Raw genomic sequence first — 26158 nt, forward strand, 5'->3', positions numbered from 1 at the left:
ATAAAAAAAAACTGTGTGGTGCAGCACTTTCATTTATTATACCGCATGAACTTTTGTGTTGCTTTTCTTTGTTGCCTGGAGCATACCTTAAATAAAGACTGAAAGTAAGTTTTTATGCACTTTTGGAGTCCAAAGTGTCGTTGCCGACCCCACCCGCAGAGAGACTTTGCTTCCCAACCTCTTTCGGCTTTGGCACACCTCCTAAAAATGTTTTATCTCGTGGCATCCCTTCAGAAAAAAACAAAACAAAAAACCTCACTCTCTCTCTACAAGCTTCTCACAGCAGACCAGGATACAGAGGAGCTCTGGTTTGGAATCACCGCAGTACTGCTTTGGATCCTTGAATATATAAAGTATTAAAAAGAGGTTGTTTGATTGTTTTAGAAATCATTAACTGCAGTAAACTTTTTTTTAACTTTATAAAAGTACTCACTCCTCACCTTTTACACCCCCTGCTGCTTCAGTGCCGACCACTGAAGCCATTGATTGGTTGCAGCGCTTATGTTGATGTATATAACACCACTGCTGCTATGACATGGATGAACTCTTTCTACATCAGATGGCCAAGTTTTCAAGAAAGTACAACATAGTGATCATGAAAGACTTTAAAAGGGGTTTTGTCTTAACCACAAAACTCTATGTACATACGTCACCATGCATGCTCCTGGTAAACATGTATGGTGACGCTGCAGCCTCCGATTGGCCGCAGACGATACCTGACTTCCGCAGGGCCGTCAACCCGGAAGTCACCACCGATACCAGCAGTTGCTCTCAGCTGCTTCCTGGGGCTCCAGTGCAGGCGAGTATGCCCTCTATTCTTATTTTAGCCCGGGCTTAGCAGGTGGACGAGGTTTTGTTGCAATCACAAAACCCCTTTAAGTATCCATAATGGGTCCAACAAATTCTTATCCGCTCTTGCTGACAACTTTATCTTCCAAGAATTAGAAGAGAAAACAAAAAGGATCTGTTATCTTGGACCTAATTCTTACCAGCAGGTAGGAAATGGTTGAGAAAGACGGGTGACTGAGACCTTAGGAGGCAGTGATCATGTTAACCTTGAATTTTGGATAACAATAGGAGAAAGACCTGAGAAGACTCAAATTTCATGGTTGAATTTCAGAAAGGCAGATTTTAATGGACTATTGTTAAAAGAAATTCTCAAAGCCCAATTGTTAACAATCCCTAAACGAAGGAAAAATAGGAAGCATTTAAAGAGACCCGAATCGAAGAACACAGAACTTGCACACGTTATAAAGGAAGAAAAATTTGTTTATCAAATGGAAAGAGGGGGGAATATCTAAAGAAGAATAAAATGCTGTCTGCAGAAACTGTATGGCAAGTGTTAGAACAGCTGAAGCTAATAATGAATTGAGGCTCGCAAAAGAGGCCAAAAACAATAAAAAAGGATTTTGAGAATATGTCAAAAGCTAAAGAAAAGTCAAAGATGGTATAGGATGTTTACAAAATGAAAATGGTGAATTGGTTAAAATTATGTTGAGAAGGCCGAACTTTTAAATTCCTTTTGTATCGGTTTTCTCTCAGAAAGTAAATGCAACATCAACTGATCTTCCCTGTGCTTGTAAAGGAATAAAAACATGCAGGCTATCTGTAAGCAGAGATATGGTGAGGGAACACATAGCTAACTTAAATGAATTCAATTCTCAAGGTCCAGATGAATTACATCCTAGGATACTGAAGGACGCAACAGAGGCAATTGCTGAACCACTCGCCATAATCTTTGAAAATTCCGGGAGACCAGGAGAAGTCCCAGAAGATTGGAAAAGGGCAAATATTGTCCCCATCTTCCAAAAGGAAAGAAGGTGGAAAATACAGGCCTGTGAGCTTGGCTTCATTAAAGAACAAGTAAGTACTTTGATGAGAATGGAGTAATTAACCAGAGCCAGCATGGGTTTGTAACAAAGACATCATGCCAAACTAATTTAATTTCCTTCTATGACAGAATCACGGGCTGGATTAAATCAGAAACATGCAGTAGATAGAATAGATCTTGACTATAGTAAAGCATTTGACAAAGTATCTCATACCATTCTTATTGGAAAAAAATGACCAAATATGGGATTAACAAGGCAACTGTTATGTGGATTCACAACTGGCTGAGTGATCGTACTCAAAGAGTGGTCATAAATGGCTGCACATGCAAGTGGAAGAATGTATCAAGTGGGGTATCACAAGGCTCTGTCCTAGACTCGGTGTTGTTCAATAGATTTATAAATGATCTAGAGGAGGGAATTGAGGGGAAACTGATCAAATTTGCCAACGACACAGTTATAAGGAATAGCCAACACTAGAGAAGAAAGAGAGGATATAAAAAGATCTAGACAAGCTTGAACAGTGGGCGGCGGAAGGAAGTGGCGAGTTCTCCTTCAGTGGAAGTCCTCAAACAGAGGCTAGACAGACATTTGTCTAGGATGATTTAGTGAATCTTGCAAAAAGCAGGAGGTCAGACTCGATGACCATGGAGGTGCCTTCCAAATACACCATTCTATGATTATTGCAGGTCAAGTAAATAAAGAATAGCAGGAAGCATCAGAGCATCAGCACCGAAGCAACTAGGAATTTAGCAGCTAAGCAGCCTTAGTTTTATTTTTTTATAACTTCTACTGCAATTAGTATCTTTAATACTTTTCATAATTTTTAAAAGGATTAAGATAAATCAACCAATACTCTTAACCTCTTGATGAGAAATGTGTCACTATCACTATTCTGAATAACTTGCATAACATAGAGGCTGCATAGCTTTACAATCCATCCCTCTCAGGTAGATTTGTTAAGACTCAGTGACTGCCCCTTAGGGCTCTTTCCCAAGAGCGTAGGCTTTTTCATGTGCGCCTGTTGGCAACGTGAAAACGCATGAACGGGCGCACAAATCTAACACTTGTGCGCCCCTTCAGACGGCACAGGTCTGGTGCATATGTACGCCAAGGCCGCAATGCCATTGCCTCCCCGGGCTCACCTCCTCTCTCCTTCCCTCAGGCCTTTTGCAATGGGAGTGGGCAGGACGGGGGCAGAGCTAAGCACCCACCCACTTCTTGTCTGCAGCCAGCAATGGGAGGGGTGGAGCTTAGCCCCACCCCCTCCCATTGCAAACTGCCAAAGGGGAGGAGAGAAGGGGGAGGGAGTTTAGCAGGTGACCAAGGTCCTGGTTAGGACCGAAATGCGTCCTGGTTTTAATCTAATAATGTGGCACTGCTACAATGTAGGGCAAATGCACACTAGCGGAAAGTTTGCGGCGGGATTTCCTGCAGAATAATGTGATTCTATGCAAATAGCCGCGATATGATGACGCGATAAACAAATCGCGGAATTTCCCATTTCTATGCGAGCCTCCCAGAGGCTTGCGCATTGGCGTCACTGGTGACGCTCTGGTCTGTGTATGGGTGGCTGTGCGACAGCCCGCTCAGAGCAGAACGAGACGCCAGGAGGAGGTGAGCGCGGGTCACTGCAGGGGCACAGCTCGCATCCCGCTGCGAGAATCTGACCAGGTTGCCTGCAGGAGGCCAAAGGCAAGCGATTTTTTCACTGAAATCAGCTTTTTTTTTTCTATCTTGGATCATATCATTATAAACTCCCTCCCTTCTCCGGGCCACTGTCATTGGCTCCCATAGGAGTCTATGCAGCGGCCGACATATTCCAGGCACAAAGATAGTTCCAGGACTATCTTTGCTGCCCAGTGTAAAAGCGCCCAGCGCTATATTTGCCAGCCGGGTGCTTTTGCGCTGCAGGAATACGCCTGTGTGATTCGATGCATTGGAATCCAATGCATCAGAAGGTAGCGTATATCGTCCGGCTGTGAAAACGGCGGCCGATATACGCTCGTGTGAATAAGCCCTTAGGCTGGTGAAACGCTAGCGTATTCCATCCACATTTGCATGCCTTTAATACACACGACCCCTGGTATTTTAACCTGAACTCTGAGCAGCACAGATTGCTAATTAAGCACTCTGCTTGATTATAAGGATAAGCAGCTGTTAAATCAAAGCCATACAGTCATCTCCATCCCCGACTCTAATCAAACACAGGGCAAGAAAAGGAAGCTGAAAGAAATCGGCCAGTGGGGTTTACCTTTCCATCACACAGAGCAGGACCAAACACTGGAGACAAGGAAGACGTGGAACGCACTAGAGGCAAAGTATGAATTAATCCCTTCATTACCCTGGAACTCCAGAGAAATTATACTACCACCATGGACCACCAGGGATGTTGAAATTAATTTTACAGGGTGCGCCTAAATTTTATAGCTGTCCTTGATATATTTGGAAACTGTAAGCATTGCTAATCTGAAAGTTTGATTCCCAGGGTCATTAGTTACAGCTAACATGTACACTAATTACTAGAAGAGTTTGATGTGCTACATTTCATGACTGAGCGATTGCTATACGTTTCAATTAAAAGACAGAACCCGCTGTCCTCCTGACTTATAGTGCGACAAGAAATCCTCGTTTAAATCCTATACTCATCATTGCTGTTTCAGAAGAAGGGTCTGCGTCCCCCTAATTCCTTGATATTGGGTGTTTTTGGGTGATCTACTCGTTGGAATTCTTTATTGTCTATAGGAGTTGCGCCTTTTACGTTCACTTTTTTAAAATAATTTCCTTCAGTTCAATTAAACTGAGTGACTGGGGTTACTATGGGGTCATGTTCACATTGACAATCTCTACTTCTGTCAGGGGTGAAGGGGGTTCCATCACTATTCTTGCTATTAAAAACGAGGGATACCTTAACTGAACCAGAACCACAATGCACCCATCTATAAGTTAATTGAGTCCACCAAGTTCCATTAGGATCCATTTCATGAATCTAGCTAAGCTTCCAGTATAAGAGAGTACAAAAAGTCAGAACAAGTAAAGAGAGTCTAAGTATTTCAGTATAGTCTATCAGTATTTCTAGCTATAGAGCCAATCTTGTAATAATATGCTGTTTTTCTGGCCCACATTTATCCCCAGGGCAAATAAATGCATGCGGATGTGATTTTTTTTTCCCAGCATGCAGGCCGCACGCGCAGGAAGAAATCGCAGCTTCTATTGAAGTCAATGGAAGCAGTCCGTGTCCGCAGCGGTTTCTGTGCTGTGCCACAGATATGTGGGAAAGCAGGAGATTTAAAAAAAAAAAAAAGTGTGCACGGCACATGCGCGCAGCATACTGCCGGGTGCCGAGCACATCCGCTGGGCAGAAAAAGAAGATCTGGCCACGACAGATGGGAGACCAGCAGTGTCCGGACAGGTGAGTATAATTAAATTTTTGGCCTCATGGCAGTGGGCACGGGTGGAAACCGCTGCGGGATTGCACTGTGCATGCCCATGGTCATGAAGCCTAAGATGAAGTAGTGAGTAAGGCTTTCCTAAAAAGTTTTTGAAACTGGGAATTATTAAACGGACAGGAAAATGTCTAAATATCATTAGCTTTAATATATACTGTATGTGCCATTTACCTTATAACCATCTTCTCACTGCTGTTCTAATTAAATGTAATTTCTAATCTTTACGTTTTTGCTGTAATGTAATTGGTCCTTCAGGCAGTGACATTCTGGTGTGATTTTGTGGGCTTCTGCTTAGAATACCCAGTCAATTAGAACAAATAGAGCTGAGTAGTAAAAAAAAATGGCTGGTATGCGGATAGAAGCTTGAGTCTACAATTTAAACTCATCATGCTTATCCATAAGGCTCTTCGCAGTGTTCTATGTTGTCCCTCTTCTCTGTTTACAACCCTACTTGGGCTCTCCGCTCTACTGACCTGAGACTAAAATTCCTTTTATCCCAATCTTCCTCTCCTGTCTCCAAGACTTAAGCAGAGTTGCACCAGTTCCCTGGAGCGTGCTGCCCAAGAAAATGAGGTTAATTACGATCACCCACAGCTTTGAGCGTACCCTAAAAATCTTTTTTTTTTTTTAAGGGAGGCCTACTATACTTCCTAACCTAATTCATCTACCCTACTTCTACAATCCCCCTTGGAATCCCGACCTCCTTCTTCCCACTGTAACACCCACACAGCACATTGCACCTTTTACGTGTTTATACTCAAATATGGCTGGTGCTTGACTCACGTTAAAGGGGTGGTCTCGCGAAACCAAGTGGGGTTATACACTTCCGTATGGCCATATTAATGCACTTTGTAATATACATCGTGCATTAAATATGAGCCATACAGAAGTTATTCACTTACCTGCTCCGTTGCTAGCGTCCTTGTCTCCATGGTTCCGTCTAAATTCGCTGGCAGCTTGCTTTTTTAGACGCGCTTGCGCAGTCCGGTCTTCTCCTTTCAGCACGAGCCGCTTCAGTGTGCTCCCCGCTACAGCTCTTCTGCGCATGCGCAGATGAGCTGTCACTGCTCGGGAGCGCGCTGGAGCGGCCATTCTGTACCATCCTCTGTTAGAGGAAGGTGCAGAGCTGCCCAGCTGTCCGGAGAAGCCGCCCAGCTGTCCTGCCGTCCAGCTGTCCTGCCGTCCAGGTAAGTGATGGGCCGGGGGGGCTGCCGCTGCGCTGGGGGGGCTGTCGTCGCTGTCGCTGCGCTGGGGGGGCTGTCGCTAGGCCGGGGGGAACTAGCGCTGGGCCGGGGGGGGGCTGCCGCTGCGATGGGGGGGCTGTCGCTGGGCCGGGGGGAACTAGCGCTGGGCCGGGGGGGGCTGCCGCTGCGATGGGGGGAACTAGCGCTAGGCCGGGGGGAACTAGCGCTAGGCCGGGGGGAACTAGCGCTAGGCCGGGGGGAACTAGCGCTAGGCCGGGGGGAACTAGCGCTAGGCCGGGGGGAACTAGCGCTAGGCCGGGGGGAACTAGCGCTAGGCCGGGGGGAACTAGCGCTAGGCCGGGGGGAACTAGCGCTAGGCCGGGGGGAACTAGCGCTAGGCCGGGGGGAACTAGCGCTAGGCCGGGGGGAACTAGCGCTAGGCCGGGGGGAACTAGCGCTAGGCCGGGGGGGAACTAGCGCTAGGCCGGGGGGAACTAGCGCTAGGCCGGGGGGAACTAGCGCTAGGCCGGGGGGAACTAGCGCTAGGCCGGGGGGAACTAGCGCTAGGCCGGGGGGAACTAGCGCTAGGCCGGGGGGAACTAGCGCTAGGCCGGGGGGGAACTAGCGCTAGGCCGGGGGGGAACTAGCGCTAGGCCGGGGGGAACTAGCGCTAGGCCGGGGGGAACTAGCGCTAGGCCGGGGGGAACTAGCGCTAGGCCGGGGGGAACTAGCGCTAGGCCGGGGGGAACTAGCGCTAGGCCGGGGGGAACTAGCGCTAGGCCGGGGGGAACTAGCGCTAGGCCGGGGGGAACTAGCGCTAGGCCGGGGGGAACTAGCGCTAGGCCGGGGGGAACTAGCGCTAGGCCGGGGGGAACTAGCGCTAGGCCGGGGGGAACTAGCGCTAGGCCGGGGGGAACTAGCGCTAGGCCGGGGGGAACTAGCGCTAGGCCGGGGGGAACTAGCGCTAGGCCGGGGGGAACTAGCGCTAGGCCGGGGGGAACTAGCGCTAGGCCGGGGGGAACTAGCGCTAGGCCGGGGGGAACTAGCGCTAGGCCGGGGGGGCTGTCGCTAGGCCGGGGGGGGCTGTCGCTAGGCCGGGGGGGGCTGTCGCTAGGCCGGGGGGGGCTGTCGCTAGGCCGGGGGGGGCTGTCGCTAGGCCGGGGGGGGCTGTCGCTAGGCCGGGGGGGGCTGTCGCTAGGCCGGGGGGGGCTGTCGCTAGGCCGGGGGGGGCTGTCGCTAGGCCGGGGGGGGCTGTCGCTGCGATGGGGGGGCTGTCGCTAGGCCGGGGGAACTAGCGCTGGGCCGGGGGAACTAGCGCTAGGCCGGGGGGGGCTGTCGCTAGGCCGGGGGGGGCTGTCGCTAGGCCGGGGGGGGCTGTCGCTAGGCCGGGGGGGGCTGTCGCTAGGCCGGGGGGGGGCTGTCGCTAGGCCGGGGGGGGGGCTGTCGCTAGGCCGGGGGGGGGCTGTCGCTAGGCCGGGGGGGGGCTGTCGCTAGGCCGGGGGGGGGCTGTCGCTAGGCCGGGGGGGGGGCTGTCGCTAGGCCGGGGGGGGGCTGTCGCTAGGCCGGGGGGGGGCTGTCGCTAGGCCGGGGGGGGGCTGTCGCTAGGCCGGGGGGGGCTGTCGCTAGGCCGGGGGGGGCTGTCGCTAGGCCGGGGGGGGCTGTCGCTGCGATGGGGGGGCTGTCGCTAGGCCGGGGGAACTAGCGCTGGGCTCCGGGGCCTTCACCTGGGCTCCGGAACCTAGCGCTGGGCTCCGGGGCCTTCACCTGGGCTGAGGGTCTAGCGCTGGGGAGCCGGGGGCTAGCGCCGGTTACCTGCTGCCTGGCGGTGGGTGACTGGTCGGCGGCTGCGGGGCGTCCGGTTGCCATGGAGATTACAAGCATTTGAATTCCCCGCCTCCAGAGATGACGTCATCAACAGAATCACGTGACTGGCGTCTCGGGAGCGCGCACGTCGGGCTGAAGCAAGGGCTGTACACTTTGGGAGAAGAACCGGCGGCCATCTTTGGAAAAGTTTTTAAAAGTTGCTGAAACGCTGGAACAGTGAGTAGAAACCGGCTTTAAAAGTCATTTAAACGGGTGCTTAGTTTTGTATGCTGAATAAGGGGGACTGGGCAAAAAAAAACAACTCACTGCTTCCTCGAGACATCTCCTTTAAATATATTACATACAAATACAGTGATACCTTGGGTTAAGAGTGCCTCAGCTTGCAAGCTTTTTGACTTGACAGCAAGTTCTCTCCTGAATTTTTGCTCTGATTTAAGAGCAAAAACGTAGGTTAAGAGTCTTGCTCTCAATAGGGCTGCCGCAGGTGGCCCCATTGAAAGCAATGGCCTACCGGCAAACCTCTGCAGTGATTTTCGGGGAAGAGCCTTAAGTATAAGCCCTTCCCTGAAAATCTTCCCAAGCTGTAGTAAAAAATTTATACTCACTTGTCCGCCGCTGCCGGGGCTCAGGCATGTCTAGCCGCCACTTCTTCACCCTGCATTTTTAATCTCTGCCTGCTGAAAAGCTTCAGAGCAGTGCAGGTAGAACAAGCGGCGGCTAGACGCGCCTGAGCACCGGCAGAGACAGGTGACGATGGATGGATAGATGGATATTTCATTTTTTTACTATAGCTAGGAATGATTTTCCGGGAAGGGGTTATATTTAGTTTAAAAAGGATTTTATTAATGATTTTGCAAATTTATTTTTATAACAGACTGTTGTGCTACATATTACCCCTCGCAGGGGGATCTTATGTTCAATTGCATAAACATAACAAACAAATAAACAGACTTACAAACAAAAATTGCCTTAGTGACTTGTGAAAGTTGGTGTTCTGGTATAACCAACAAGGGAAGAGCTTATATTTAAAGCCCTTCCCTGAAAAATCACTGCAGGGGTGCCGCCGTCCTATTGCTTTCAATGGGGCAACACCATCCCCAATTAAATCAGTGGGAGAGCTTTGCGATCTGGAACGGATTAATGGCCTTTCCATTCATTTCAATGGGGAAAATTGATTTGACTTACGAGTGTTTTGGGTTAAGAGCTCCGTCACGGAACAAATTAAACTCTTAACCCAAGGCACCACTGTATATATATTTTCTCTGGATTGTACAGAATAAGCTTTTATACCTGATGTCACCCCTATGTCCTTATAGTCTGTAAGCTCTTCCTAGCTGGTCCCTGACCCCAATTGTTCAAGCTGTCCATCACTTTAATACTGTATGTTATGTCCTATTTTGTGTATGCTCCCTCTAATTTGTGAAGTGCTGCAGAATGTTTGCGCTTTATAAAGAGGATCATTATTATAGTCTTGAATGAGACAGATAGACAACCTCAGACTTTCACGATATACTTGACCTAACATTCAATGATTATAACTGTGCCCTACTGAAGTAGAAATAAAAGTAGTCGACACTGCATAAAATATATAGCAGGTAAAAAGTACTTAAAGGGATTTTTAAGAGCACAACCAACTTTAATAGGTTTTGAACCCTCTTAGAACAATAAGACAGTTTTAAGTTCAGGGGAAAGTTCTTGCTGCCTCTAATGTCAATCATAATAAGTAATCTATGAAGTTCTAAGTAACTAGTATATGTTTTGGAATCCTTTTAAAATACTTCAGCATAATGTTAGAGATAATTTATCCTAGAACAAAATTAAGCATGGAGGCTGCATTTCTGCAGGATATGAATGTATACTGTCCAACACAGATGGGTCCACCCTTAACTTTCCTTGAATTTGGTTAACACCTCCAATTTCTCACAATACAAATTTAATGCAATATCGCAACATACAAGCAAAATGCTGGGTAGGCTGTAATTCACATAAAGACCACTGAGTGGCGATACATCGCGCATAAACATCTCATGGCACAGAATCGAAAAATCATGTTTATTTCCAAAACAGGTCACCTTGTGCCACAAGTCTGGGGATACGTCTTGCCAAGAGGAAAGTTAAAGAAGGACGCATCTGAATTTCACGGTGCATGCTCTAGATTAACTCCTAGAACTTCTCAGCATCACCAATTGGATATGCAATGCAACAATCAAGTTAATAGGGGAATGTTAACGTTAAAAGAAATTAGTCATATGGCACAATATACACCGTTTAGTTTAAGAGAAAGAATTTCCATGATGGAGTTATAGGGACTGTGCAAAAATCACACTGTCACTCATTGTTCTTACCAAAGTCTATAGGGGAACTACAGCCCAAAGCCGTGATGTTACCACCTACTAAAATGATAGGTTGAAAGAATATAAAGCACAAAAGGTTATGAGAGGATGTACTTAGGAAACTGCAGATTATGACTATCTTCAATAGGGCTAGAGAGACATATTGTAAATGTATATTATATAATAACCTATTAAAGCTACAGAAACAGAATGTTGGAAAAATGAGAAAATATAGAATTATTAGTAAGTGGGAAGAGCAAAAGTTAGAAAAGAAAGCCTAGCACACATGAGCACTTTTTAGGCCCGCAATCCTTCAGCAAACCAAAAATTAAAACACTTGAGCTTTTTTTTTTTAATGTTAAAATATATGCATATGTATGTATTTAGATATGGATGAAATAAGTGAAGCTTGAACAAGGTGGACTTTCTTGTCACAGATAATGTGACAGCGTATTAAATGTCAGCCTTCAAGTTTTTCCGTTTCATTCAAGTCAACAAAATAAAAGCATCCAGAAGAAATATGTGCATCAATGCCTAATCCGTTTCATCATTTGGATAAGGGATATCAGCAAATTTTCATAAAAATCAAGTAAGCATGGATTTCTTCTTTATTTTATGCCAGTTAAGCGCCGCCTACTTTAAGAAAAAGGCAGAGCGAGTGGAAAAGTTTGAACCAATTTTCTTGTTTAAAAAAAATAAGTGTTTTCTTCCAGCCTTGACATTGAAGAAGAGACTTCATACCTCAAACACTTTGGTTTTGCAGGTTATTAATAAAGAGAGGCCTGGTTAATAATTCCTGCTTCTGGACTCTTCACTTATTAAAGTTGTGCCATGCTATTACTAGATTCCCTGCTTCCGTTCCACTGGCAATGAGTGGAAGGGGAAGACTATGCTATGTGACCTGGTATCTGAACTATGCCAGAAGTGTCAGCACTGTTGGACCTGAACTGAATCAGATAAGTATTTCCCCTCCCTGGGTAATCCCTTTAACAGGCTGAAACTGATGTGTGGCAGAAACATAGCGCAAGTCCTTTCTGCACAAATATTTGTTTTCGTTCTTTTTTTGTATTTTAAAGGCATATTCCCATCATGGCTTTTCATAGCCAAAATAGGAAGCCGCTGCTACTGTTATCAGTCACTCGTTCGGTAACTACGCAAACAGCAGAGCGTTTCAGCACAGCGCTGTTTGCGTAGCTCCCATTGAAATGAATGGGAGCTATGTAATCAGCACAGCATGCTACATTGTTTCCAAACCTTGTGGCATTACTGATACAGTGTAGAGCACAGTGCTAGACTGTTTCTGCAGCTCTCATTCACTTCAGTAAGAGCTTCGCAAACGATGCTGTGCTGAAGTACCTGATGGTTTTTGATAGGTGGTTGGAAATAGAGGGCCGGGTTTTTCCATCTCTGTAGCAAAAAGCCAAGATGTGATCACGACTTTACTGCTAGGCAAACAGATTTACTCAAATTTATACGCAGAGTTCACTTTCCCCGCTTTATAAGTTACGGGCATCTTACTTCAGGGCACTTAATATTGAGAGAGGTGTAAGAAAGAACGGTCTTAATAAATCTGGACCATAGCACATGATATGCAGCCTAAAAAAGGTCTTATGTATGGATCACCATAATGCGTGACCATTACTGAGAAGGGGAAAGGTAATGGAGCAACAAAGAAAATGGTTTAAATAAGTACTACACTCTTACAGAAGGTAGCTCATTAACGGTACGATCAAAAGAGTGATTACAGGTGACTGTCATCCTGTGTAAAGACGGGCCCTGACAGCACAAGTGACTGAGAATAGCTTACTAAGTCACTTGGATGTTAACTCACCTAAAAACAAGTGACTATCGGCCCGTGTAAACAGGCAGTTGTTATTCTATGAACGACTGCCTGTTTACTATGATTGGAGACGGCCAGCCGGAAGAATCTCCTGAGCACTCCGCCTCCATTCAATGAGTGATCATTGTTCCTGTGTAAAAGCACAAAAGCGATAATCGTTGGGATGGCTGTCATGCGTTTAAGCGCCCGACAGTCGTTCCGTGTAAGAGTGCTTTAACTTACAGACTGATAACAATGACACGTTCCAATAGACACATTATGTTTCCATTTCCCGCCCTTGCTTCAACAATATAAAATATCATTTACATGACTGCTTGCTCTGGACCTGGCTTCTACACACTAAGGCCGGGCTCACACGAATGGACTGGATTCCGCAGATTTCAGCTGCGAGTTCGGACGGTGACCCTGCATGTTGCATTGCAGATGACCGTGGCAGCTCACCGTCGGTCATGCGCAGTACAGTTTTTATTTCTTTTGAGTTTGTTTTTTTTTTTTACTGCACCGTCGCCAAGCGATGACCCAGGTACCTACGGCCCATACGCAATTTTAATTGCATATGGGCTGCGGGTCGGACTTCTTCCATTAACTGCTGTGGAGGATGTCTGCGCACAATAGAGCATGCTGTGATTTTTCCTCCGCTCACTGAATACGCAATTAGTATCCACAAGTTTGAGCGGAAAAGCGATTTTACATGCTTTTCAGTGTCCGTGTTTTGATGCAGATCCTCCACGCGGACGTCGATCATGGATTCCGGCCGTGTAAGCCCGGCCTAACATGAACTTTTAATGTCATGTGACCTCTGCTTTTAGGAACGGTGACATAAGAGAATATCATGAAGTTAGTAAGTTGATAGTAATCGCAAATCCAATGCAAGCAGTAATGTAAACAACATCACTGCTACAGTGAAGGATCCATGCCAAGGTGAGAAAAATGTACATGAAAAGGTTTTCATTTGAAATCAATTGACCTGTATTTATGAAAAGTACAATGTCCCTTCAAGAAACGGATAAAAGTATCATCAGGAAGAAGACAGAAAGTGACGGGGAAAAAAAAAAAAAAAAAACATACCTTGCCCTCCAGGGTACATACATCGAAATGCCCGCCCAAGTTCTTCTGCTTGCACTCGCCCGGCTGGAGTAAGTTCACCACCCCATTTCAAAACCAGCAACAGAGAAGGAGAATCTTTGCGGGCGTCTGTGTAGACAAAATCAGAGAATCTAAAAGCCATACAAACAATTTCTCATGTATATCTTGTCCGTTACAGCACTGCACAGAGGATGCACTAAGCTGCATGTTTGAATTTGTGGAGGAGCTTACAATGCGCTTCTCAAATGAGGGTTCATAGACGCTTAGAGTAAAAGTCCATTTACACGGGACGAATGTTAGGCAAACGATGCCCGACACTCGTCCCTACATGTACTCACTCCCGTGTTGCTACACAGGAGCAAGTATTGCTGGCTCTCTCAGCAGGCGCGCGGGGATGGCTGGAGGAGATTTCACTGCTCGCTCTCCCCCGCTCCATTCACTTAACACAGCGGCCGTTCAGTACTGAACGGCTGCTGTTTACACTGAACGATCATCGTTCAAACTGCATAAAATCTTGAACGCTGGCCACTCTGTGAGCAAGCCCGGGAGCGAGAACACATACAGGGATGAGTGTTGGGCATCGTTTGCTTGACACTCGTCCGGAGTAAATGGGGCTTAAGAGAATGAGCCTAAGTGTTTGGGTACTATGAACTTCCAATACAGGTTGCGAACCAGGGACCGGAAACTGGGCATAAAAGATTAAATAATTGCACTAGCATAAAATCATAGGTCTTACCTTCATCCTCGCTGGATGTCTTTGGATGCCCATGGGGCAAATATGTTAGCTGAACCTTCCTATTAATGCCAGAGAAATGTCCATACCTAGAAAAAAAAATTAAATAAAAAACCATTTTATAAAATGAACATAGATTACATAAAAATTCTGCATAAATCCTTCAGATTTTAATCCAAGTACTACTATTAAGTGTACTGCTGCGTCCCATGTGTTTAATAATTTGTCCCAAAAATTATGGTCACACGCAGTGTCAGGGCACTGACAACTCACATCTCCATGATCATTAGACACAATGAATAGGATGCGGCCAAGAATTCAGCAAGCTTCATTGTTAGTCATGAGGCAGGGGGGAATGACATGGTTCAATTATGGATGCTCATCACTACTACACTGCAAGATGACAGCCTGTTGAGATGTTGCTGAGTAAATTCAGGGCTGCCATTACTAATTTCTGGACCCAATACAAGGTAAAAGTTCAGGACCCCCAAAGCCCTTTCCCCAACGTCATCAATTCAATCTTGCCCCATTAAAGAGGTCTCAGCTGTGTTCAGTGAGCCAGGAGAAAAGCTGGGAACTACCTCTGGCCGCCCCTGTCTGTGTGTCATCCTGGATATGGACACTGCGGTAGGCTGCCTGCAGGGAACTGCAGGAGGGGCAACAGGGGAGCTTAACCGTTAGAGAAGGCTCAACCCAGACCGAAGGAGACAAAAGGAGTGACGACTTTCGAGAATTTCTGTGCCTAGTACCCTTTCCGGTATGGAAGGTACCACAGGTCTCAGCAAGGCCGGAGTAATGCTGACAACCAGTTTGAGCACAGTTATTAGTAAGACGACATATTCTCGTCTGTATGTAAATTTCGTAGTGTAGCGCAAGTGCACATAGTATGTGTCTCTGGCCGCCTCTGTCTACGTGTCATCCTGGACTCAGACACTGCGGTATATCTGGCTGCAGGTATCTCCAGGAGGGGCAACATGGGAGCTACCGATAGGGAGGGCTCAACCCGGTGCAGAGCAGATGAGGCCACGGAATTCCTGTACAAAGTACTCTTTCCAGTATGGAAGCTACCACAGGTCAGAGTAATGCTGACAATCAGTTTGAACACTGTTGTCCGTAAGACAAGATATTCTTGGCTGGATGTAAATATCTCATTGTAGCGAAATCACACTTGGTATGTGGCTCTGGCTGCCCCTGCCCGCGTGTCATTCTGGACTCTGACACTGTGGTAGGCTGCCTGCAGAGTACTGTAGGAGGGCCAACCAGGGAGCTACCGATAGGCAAGGCTCAACCCGATGCGGAGTAGACATGAGAGGAGAGGAGTCCAGAGAATGCCTGTGCGAGTACTCTTCCCATGTAGAAGGTACCATAGGTGTCAGCAACCCCAGATTCACTGAGGTGGATTGTGCAGGCCCGGGTTGGGAGGTGCTAGCTGTGTATAGAGTGGTCAGAAGGCCACCATAGCCAAGCCTTGGGCTCAACTATCACTACCTCACCTCTGAAGAAAACTATGTCAGTCACTGGCCGCACTGCCACACTGACCGCCTCGTAGCCCCCGTACCTGAGACATTAGATCCTAGGCGCGGGGGAAAAAAAACATCTGCCGCCAATCGGGCCACCGTAGCGCCGGTATGCAACACAGTATGGCTGGGTCGGAAGCCTTCCAGCTCTGTATGCAAGCCATTCAGCGGCGAATTGCACAAAAACATATCCAGCAGCAAAACCTACAGGTTGCCATGACCATGCCTTGCGCAACATATCATCACACGGTGGTATGACATATTGCCAAACGACGGCAAAATTAAAAATCGCCATGCTGCTAAGATATATGTGCCACACAGTAGGAAAATCACATGACCGCGCAGCAGAAAATAAAAAGGCATGCGACTGCACGGCAGAAAGAGGTCAAAGTCCAGATGAATTACATCTTAGGATACTAAAGGAAGCAGCAGAGATAATTGCTGAACCACTCGCCATAATCTTTGAAACTTCCTGGAGAACAGGAGAAGTCCCAGAAGATTGGAAAAGGGCAAATGTTGTCCCTATCTTCAAAAAAGGAAAGAAGGTGGATCCAGGAAACTACACGCCTGTGAGCCTGACTTCTATACCAGGAAAGATCTTTGAACAAATTTTTAAACAGCATATATACAAGTACTTGGATGAAAATGGAGTAATTAACCAGAGCCAGCATGGGTTTGTAACAAACAATTCATGCCAGATGAATGTAATTTCCTTCTATGACACAATCACCAGCTGGGTTGATCAGGGAAATGGCTGCACATCCAAGTGGAGAATGTATCAAGTGGGGTACCACAAGGCTCTGTCCTAGGCCCAGTGTTGTTCAACATTTTTATAAATGATCTGGAGGAGGAAATTGATGGGAAACTGATCAAATTTGCCGATCGCACAATGTTAGGAGGGATAGCTAACACTAGGGAAAAGAGAGGGGATTGAAAAAAGATCTAGAATGCTTGAACAGTGGGCGGCGATTAACAGAATCGTATTTAACAAGGAGAAATGCAAAGTCCTACATTTGGGCAAGAAAAATGAAAAAAAAAAAGCACATACAGAATGGGAGAAACTAGGCTAAGCAGCAGCACATGTGAAAAAGACTTGGGTATACTAATAGATCATAGACTGAACATGAGTCAACAATGTGCTGCAGCAGCCAAAAAGGCAAAACGATTCTGGAATGTATTAAGAGAAGCATAGAGTCTAGATCACGTTAGGTAATTATCCCCCCCTCTACTCTTCCTTAGTCAGACCACATCTCGAATACTGTGTCCAGTTCTGGGCACCCCACATTAAAAAAGACATAGACAAACTGGAGCAAGTTCAGAGAGGAGTTACAAAGATGGTGAGCAGTCTGCAAATCATGTCCTATGAGGAACGGTTAAAGGATCTGGGAATATTTAGCTTGCAAAAAAGAAGGCTGAGAGAATACTTAATAGCTATCTACAAATATCTGAAGTGCTGTCACAGTGCAGAGGGATCAGCCCTATTCTTATTTGCACAAGGAAAGACTAGAAGCAATTGGATGAAACTGAAAGGGAGAAGAGACGGCTTGGATATTAGAAAAAAACTTTTTGACAGTGAGGGTGATCAATGAGTGCAACAGGTTACCACAGGAGGTGACGAGTTCTCCTTCAATGGAAGTGTTCAAAAAAGGGCTATACAAATATCTGTCTGGGATGATTTAGTGATCATGCACTGAGCAGGGGGTTGGACCCGATGACCCTGGAGGTCCCTTCCAACTCTACCATTCTATGATTCATCAGAATTCTTCCCCATGTTGAAGCCAGGCACTACATCACAGACAGTGATGCTGAGACAATAGGTGATCTCAGTCCATCTCAAAGCTATTATTGCAGCTATAGTAATTGAATTAATTGGGGTTTATGCAGTTTTAGTTAAAGCATACCCTTACATTCAAATGACTTTTCAGAATAAGCTGTCGTGTGTATATGAGAAATAACACTGAGTATTTTTGGCCCTTGTATGGCTTGTATTCTGCATTTATTACCAGTTTTCCCCCCTACAGGCTGTATCTCTGTCTGTTCTCTTTGAGTTGGTGGGATGAGACTCATGTTAAGCTGTGCTCTGTACACTGCAGAGAAAAAATGGCAGATTCATCGGACTAGCGATCATCGCTCAGTGAATGGATGCGGAGTGCACCAGAGATCACTCCAGCCACCCAACTTGAGTCACAGTAAACAGGCTATCATTCATAGATGAAAGACAGCCTGTGTATAGTCCTTTTATTTTTATGCCTGCCCGATATGAACGAGAATCTGAAGAATAATTTTCAGTGTAAAAGCGCTCTAACTCTCTGTAATACACACAGAGACAAAACTGCATAATGGAGGACAATATACAGCAGTACTGAGCAGTGAAGATGCAATTTCAGTAGCCATTGGACTTACACTATAGTTGCAGCAGAAGGTTTGTGTGAGTCTCTGCTTCAGTCTGTCTCCTGCAGCAACGTCCTCCTTCCCATTTTCCTCTCCATGAATTTAAAGGTCATAATGGGTCATCACTTTCCTCTACTTCCCCTTAGTCCTAGTGGAGACTGGACTTCACTTGACAGCACTCAGTGCACAAGTTAAAAAGGGATGGCAATCCCATAGTGGCCAACACAAGTGATTTTTGAGCACAAAAAACATTGTTTTAGGGAAAGTGAGTTGCACCTTTGCTATCATAAATAAAAATAAAATAAATAAATCTTATTTGTTTAGCGCCAACTTATTCCACAGCGTTTTTAAGTTATTTATTTATTAACCCCCACAAAGCTGCGGGGTACTCATTTTACCGACCTCAGAAGGATGGCAGGCTGAGTCAACCTTGAGCTGATTACCTGAACCACATGGAAAACCTTCAGGTCATGAGCGAGAGCTCAGGACTGCATTTCTGCCCAATTAACACTCTGCGCCATCATTAGTAACACAAGTTGTCTCAAAGCACAGTGACTATTTAAAGTGAACTGAATGGGTCCCAATTTTGGAAAGAGCAGCATTATGGGGGCTCTGTATTTGACATTAATAAAACTACATGAGCCGCAATTACTGTAAAGTGAAATTTGACCAGTGGCAGCAGACCCAATTATTAACGCTGAGATTAGGGTCCAGACAGCAGTAGTAGGTGTACTAGGTGTACTGCACTTATGGCTACCCTGAGCAAACTAGTGCAGAAAATAAAAGATATTTGATGGAAATTCACAATGAAAACTAATGAGAACCACATGGTGCTAAAAGAACTCATAGAATGCAGTTTTCAAATCACAAACATGTTGCCCACATGGAAATGCTCATACTGAATAAATTCTGCTCATTGCCCTTTGGTCTCTATCTGCAATGTACAGGGACATAGTTTCCTAGCACAATGCAATAAAACAGAACAAATTAGTAATAAATACCTTGCTGAAAATTAAATTAAAAAAACAAAAACAAAAAACAACACACGAACGGGTCAGAAGCGCGAGCGGATATCCGCAGCGGAAGACCTGCGAATGATCGCATAAGTGAATTCAGTATGGTCGAATATGTGTGTGGTTTTCCACGTGGATGTATAGTTAAGGAAAGCATATTGTCCGCGCAGAACAAACGAATGCAAGCAGGGAAGGACGTCAAAAAGTTGCCCAACCCCCTGGAAACACCGTACTATCGCCCAGGCAACATTCTCTTGTGCTGTCGTGGCGAGAGCGGCTCTGAGAGCCATCAGAATGGGATACTTCTCTCCAGGCTTGGCTCGTTTTATACTGATTTACACTTACTTCTGGAGGAAGAACCCAGAAGAACAAGCGGAGTTTGCAGCCAGCAGTCTGAATGGTTTGTTGCTCCCCAGACTGTCCTGCATTGTCCGCTCACAGATTCCTGCTTATTTTTATGCCATTTATTATCTGGTCCCCTAGCAACGTGCGTACGAATCTGCGTCCATACGCAATGTAATTGTGTATGCACTGCGAATCAAACGCATCCATAGAGTTCAATGGAGCTGATACGCGCAGTCAGAGGTAAAATAGAGCAAGCTGCAACTTTTCTCCGCAATTCCTACCCGCAAGTGAGAACCAACCGGTGAAAGTCAATGCATTTCAATGCCCATGTATTACCGTGTATTGTACATGCAAACAGCGATCATGGAGACGGCAATTCAAATCTATTTGCGTAAACCGGCCTTAGAAACAATATAGAGTTCTGTGAGCCGTATTAAAGTTACTCCTTTCCATTAACATGGCTGGATTACACTGCTATCTGCTCTCATACCCAGTGTACACTTTCACAAGCTTCTCAGCATCAGTGTGAAGAACTGCTAAATGATGCAGCGTTATCTGTGCCTTTTAAAGGCAATGGAAGGCATCACCTTATTGTTTTGCAAATTAATTAAAACCAGACAGTTAACAGTTTTTTCTAACGTTCTTTTTTTATTGTAGATTTTTTTAATCCTATTTTCTGTACATGACTATTGGGGCGGCCATCTTGCCTGAGCTTCAGACTATAGCATTTAGGGAGATGCTTTCCAGAAGCTGCATGGGCTATACACACAAATGACAGAAGCTGACCCTCTTGACTTCCATGGAAGGTGTTATAGAGATGCGCTGTGACACATACACAGGTCGTCGTACAGGGAGGAGGTGAGCTGTGACCATCAGCTATTTTGGATCCTGTGTTGTCTATACCGTATATAGGGGTCACTTTTCATTGTAATCCTTCCTAGGAGGATAACAAGATGACTACCGAAAAGTTTTCTCTACAAAGCAGAAAATGTCAGACTATTATTAGATTTAGTGGTCAGTGATAAAACTGCAGGATATTAGGACTTTAAGATATAGGTTGTGACATGGAAAATTAAAAAAAAAAAAAAAAAATCACCAAAAATCAGTTCAAAAAAGATTTAGCATAAAAACTTGATTTATGCAATAGGTAATTTTCTTCTTACACATTCCCTTTAAAGTGTCCAGGGATTAGTCATTATAAATACCCCGGCCCAATATAACCAGGACCACTGAAAAGCAGGGGGTAGTCCTCCTTGTAATTGAAAACCAGTATCAATTCAGCTAAAATATTTGTCTTTAAGTACTTCTTAAAACCAGCAGAAATAGGTCAAGCAGCACATCCAGATCAGGAATAGAGAAATCTGATAGCTTGAGCAGTGAGATATAGGCTCATCTGCAGCTCTTCTACACTGATCAAGCATCAATTATCTTGAGACTCATACAGTTACTTCTAAATAGTCAGTAGATGGCAATTAGATGCAAATTTAGAAATCTATTTGTAAAGGCCCTCAAAAGAATGTGCCTCAAAACAAAAAAACTGATAATGGACAGGAAAATACAAGACGTATGCACTTAATGTAAACTTTTTGCATGCAAATGTTCTATGAATAGGTTACTAAACATGCAGGGAACAGTATTTACCAGTAAAGGGTGCTACTGTATGTGCAGAGATTGGGATTCAAACAACTGACAACCAAGTAACCAGGTAAGATGAAGTAGCACTGTTACCATGCCGTCACCAGTGTAAACAGACTTTAAGGAGCTTGGTCCTGGGCTGTAATCCTGGCCGATTGCAGAAATACGGCACGGGATTAAAGCCCCTGCTTCTGCAATAAAGCAGGAACAGGTTGGTTTGTCAGCTGTTAGTCACAGAGGAGAACCCGGGAGAGAAGGGAGAAGCGGTTTTTAACCATTTCTACCTTCTCCTTTCCGAGGTACATAGTGCTCAATGAGCGCTATGTACTAGAAAGTGGAAGGGTTTCTTCCACTACATGAGCCGGTGGTCACGTGACTGCTGGGATCCCCTTGGCATGGCAGAGCTACAGGGTCATAGCAGATCCTGATCAGATCTGCCAGTGAGTATTGTCATTACAAGAAGATATTTTCCTCTGTAACTGGGGTTCCTATGGATGCAGCTACAGTGGAAAAGTGTGGGACATGAATGACATGCTGACAGCTGAGAGGGGGGTGGGGGTTATATTTTTCCGTAACGGCTAAAACAGCCAGTACATGAGATGCTGCGGACAGCAGCTAACAGCTGGGGGTGGGGTGGGGGGTTGGGCGGAATTGGGCCGTAATGGGCAACACAGCCCGGGACATGAGATGCTGCGGGAAGCAGCCAATCCAGTGCTAGGTGCGTCACCTGCACCTTCCCTGTCACTGAGCCAGGCCAACCCATGTCTCAACCCCTAGTTCCAGTGGAGACAGGATGCCCCAGTACCATAATAGTCTATATCAGAAGATGATATAGATCATCAGATACTTAGATCTCCAGTATGCCCCAAGCTTCCAATTCTCCTGGCACGTGACGTGGGTGTGACGGCAAGGGGTTAACCTATTTCACTTACTCAATCTTGCACTCACCTTTCATTCAGGTTTCAAACTGAGCATAGAGCACACCCCAACACCGTACATACATCCACAGATACTTGTTGCAGTATGGGTTTTTGTTTTTTCTCTTCTTCGGATGCGTTTGCATAGAATACCATGATTAACTACACTATTCTGTACATTTAAAGGGAATCTGTCACTGGGTTCATGCTGCCCAAGCCACGGGACAGCATTAACCGGGACCGATATAGTGCCCCCAAGTACTGTGTCATTCTGAAACGCGCAGTGGATACAAGCAGTGGTGCTACATAATTAAAGCACAATATTTATAAACTACTGAACACTGCAATTAGGTATGCTTTAAAATTAAATTAGATTCAGATAACTTAAAAATGAGCTGCCAGGTCCCTGTACATGAGGAACACTACCAAGTCTGGCCATTAGATAAGTTGTATCCTGCATTTCTCCCAATTGTCCCTCTCTGCAGTCTGAATATCTGATTCTCCGGACTGGTGGAAGGAAGCTGCTACTGGGCTGTTTTCTATATACTTGGGCACAGAGAACTGCACATTTTTCTCTCTACCTGTAATATACACAGGGACTAACATCATCATGTAGAACACAGTATATCAGTACTAATCAGTGAAGTAAATAAATAGCAGCAAATAACTCACCCTTAACTTCAGAAGAACATCTATGTGTAAGTGTCTCCCCCCCCCCTGCTCTCATAGACTGCAATGAACACTTTGACTTATCCCCCTTATCCACTTTCTGTTCTACCATCTCCAGTAACACAAATGACAACAAGCAGTGGACAGCAAGTTAGGAGGAAGGGAGGCCCATTGTGGACAGCACCTTTTTGTGCTGAAAATCACCTTGCAATTTATTTACCTAAAATAATGTTCAGTTTTGCTAGTTATCACACTAGCTATCATACAAGCACAAGTGGTTTGAAAAATTACTAATTAAGTAATTGTTCAAAACAAATTATTCTTAGGCCGGGTTCCCACGGGATGGAAATCCAGCAGAAATCTCACGGTTTGACCGCATTGAAAAACCATGAGATTTCCGCGGGATAAGCGATGCTTCAAAACCCGCAGAAGTTTGCCGCGGGCTTTGGAGCAGTTTGACCGCTGGCATTCCTTTGCAGCTTTCTGCCCTGATAAAGAAAAAAAGAGGCCACAATGGGGGAAAAAAAAAAAAAAAAAAGAATTGACATGCTGCAGCTGTCAATTCTGCACCACAGCGCTGGCTCAGCACAGCTTTGCCTCAACAGATTGGCCGCCCCGTGTGGACAAGAGATTTTTGCAAAATCTCGTCCACATGGCTGGCTAATCCCGGGGTTAGGAGCCGCGTGCGGATTTGCCGCACAGAAATTCCGCACAGAATTTCTGCAGCAAATCCATCCCATGTGAACCCTGCCTTATACATTGACTTATCTTTCCTTCAGCTGTTTAGGTTGTTCATTTACATCACAGCGAGACATGGTAACATTCCACTACCAAAAAGTAGTATTACTGACTAAAACTTTACCTAATAAATACATCAGAGCTAGAAATGTACTGTTCACACACAAGTAACAGGGCCGGACCAGCTGGAATTACTCCGAGGGATTGCTTTTGTTTGGCATTGATACATCCCTAGCTTCAGATCTGCAAAGTGTGGGAGGAGATTTTGTTGGTGCAGCTGGTTGACCAAGTTGTTTTGACCTTTTCTATCCATTCCAGTCCTTGAGAAGGATTATACCAGCAAGGAAGAGCTTTTTCTGAGATTTCAGATACCAATCCTGTCGCCTCATGGATGTACCCCATAGATCGAGATCATTCAAGCTGCAGCTAATATAGGTAATGAGGGGAATACTAATCTAGGTAAAGAGGGGAATGCCACTAATTTCTTAGGGAGGAACTGAATAATGGTTAGGTTTGTTATTAAGAGGCTGGCAAATTAAAAGTTGGTGGTCAATTTTCTAAAAGTGGATCCAAGAGTAACAATAAGTATGGCTACATTTCCTGTTCTCCGTTTTGCAAAAATAGTCGCCACCTCAAAACCTAAAAATACCCAAGTGTGAAAACATAGCTACCAAGCTCTGGCTACAGCCGTAAATTGTGATTTACCAATACATGGCAACTTTTGGGTGCAAATCCTCTTTGCAAGATTACTGCTAAATTCAATGTTTGTCCATGTCTTCATGATCCATTTTGTGTTGCATACGGCTTACATATCAACTCCGTGCTATGTATAAAATAAAGAAAACTTTTTGTAATGTTCTTCTGCAAAAAATAGCACTTGCGATATGGAAATTAAGTCCATAAGTACCAGGAATTTGTATGATGGGATACCAAAAATGAAATGTGCCATGCAGTGTTAACCAACCAAAAGATGCCAACCTCATGGGGGTCTGAATGTTCAGCCATGCTTTTCCCATCTGTGCATTTTTATTCAGTGCACTTGAATTGGAAATTCAACATAAACATATTCGATCCAACATAAGAATTTTTATAGCGGTGATGTTCACAAGAGAAGGAAGATTCTACTCATAGTCTACAAGCAGCGTGAATATAAGACTGTGCAGCCATCTAGAGGTCTTGGACATTCCATAGCCGGCTGGCTTCTAATCGAGTTTAGGTATAAATATTTCACTTACATTTCCAGCACAGTTTTCAGCTGTTCCAGCTTAGATTTCCTCTCCTCGATCTCACAATCATTATGGGTTCCAAGTTCTGCAAGCAGTAGTCTTGCTATGTCAAGCACTTCCTGTTGTAAATAACATGGGAGTTCAGACCTTATATAATTAATGAAGTAGTCATTATTTAGACAATACTTTATGTAAAGTATTCTTGCTTTGACTCCAAAATTACTATTATAAATGTCATCATACTTGACATTCATACAATAGGTCTTTTACTTACCTGTATTAGTGTTTTTGCATTTAATTCTAGGTTGCCCTTAATAAATATCACTAACAAGGCATGCAGTAACAGTGATTTGAAGGGTTGATTCTAAACTATGGCACAAGGGACCAAGAGGGTACACACCATGTTTCTAGTGGCTGCTTGTGCACTGTCTTTCAAGATGCATTTTGAAAAGTTTTTTCAGCATATGTAAAAAAGTGCTCAGGGTCCAAAGTAACGAATAGGTACCTATTCGCCTTTTAACTCCCTCAACACTAGCACCAATCATCCTGTGGTCCTGCACCTATATCTGTGTACACTGCAGCATCACTGTTCTGAACTATTAGCATCATAGTGCCCAGGATGTCAGCGCGGATGCCAGGAGAATGGGTGGTGATGCCATGGAGTCTGATTGGCTGCAGTAGTCAGGTGATAAATCATTGTCCAACAAATACCAGGAGGACAGCAGGGGCTACAGTGCTGGATTTCTGTAGCAGAGGACAGAAAGTACAGCTTCTTGTTGTGTAAACGGGGCAGTAAAGTATGCTGACAGTTCCTCCTTAATATTGAATTACGGTCATCAGCAAGGCCTCTAAGGACTATATACACAGTCAAAGCAGCGGTAATATTGTTCTGTAAATTAGTTGTGTTTTTTTTCTAACTCTGGTAACTAACATACCTGTAATTGCTCCGGTTTCTTAAGTTTTAGCTTTCCTGTTTTGTAACCATCATGATGTTCAAACAACTCAAAGAACCTGAAAGCAAAGAAAGATACAAGCTACATAACATAAAAAAACATTCCTGCAAGAAAGGTGAAAGTCATTAAGAAAACCTATAATATGCAACTAGTAGAAGTCATTATGCCGTTACCTAGCATGCCGAACTTCCATCTTCATCTTCTGTTTCGGCGTTCGATCCCCATGCCGAATTACTGCAATTACACATCGCAACTCCATCCTAAAATGTTGCATAAAGTAAAAATGAACTTCAAGCACAGTTTACAGGGGTAAGTAGCATATCATATCCGTGAGAGGCTTAATGGCTGCCCAGCGACTAATCTAAACAGACATCCTAATGTAACGAATACAGTTTGCATTTGTGTTTATACAGAGCTCGTGGCTTCTTGCTACACTGTTTGACAAGAGCTTATTACACTATAAACTAGTTAAAATA

At 45.0% G+C, this 26158-nt stretch overlaps 1 protein-coding gene across 13 annotated transcripts in view; it reads right to left on the minus strand.

Annotated features, from left to right (window-relative positions):
- PPIP5K1 (diphosphoinositol pentakisphosphate kinase 1) overlaps positions 1-26158 on the minus strand; it is a 156778-nt gene that overhangs the window by 83113 nt on the left and 47507 nt on the right. For 8 of the 13 annotated variants that reach the window (XM_066592719.1, XM_066592717.1, XM_066592713.1 and 5 more), the window contains exons 11-16: positions 25856-25942; positions 25665-25740; positions 24739-24848; positions 14282-14367; positions 13528-13653; positions 10632-10679 (exon numbers count right to left, since the gene is read on the minus strand). In XM_066592719.1, coding sequence (XP_066448816.1) covers positions 10632-10679; positions 13528-13653; positions 14282-14367; positions 24739-24848; positions 25665-25740; positions 25856-25942 — 533 coding nt within the window. The remainder of the gene's footprint in view (positions 1-10631; positions 10680-13527; positions 13654-14281; positions 14368-24738; positions 24849-25664; positions 25741-25855; positions 25943-26158) is intronic. The other 5 variants (XM_066592720.1, XM_066592718.1, XM_066592715.1 and 2 more) reach the window with 1 other exon arrangement.

This window comes from Eleutherodactylus coqui, chromosome 2, assembly GCF_035609145.1.
Source record: "Eleutherodactylus coqui strain aEleCoq1 chromosome 2, aEleCoq1.hap1, whole genome shotgun sequence".
Classification (NCBI taxonomy): Eukaryota; Metazoa; Chordata; class Amphibia; order Anura; family Eleutherodactylidae; genus Eleutherodactylus; species Eleutherodactylus coqui.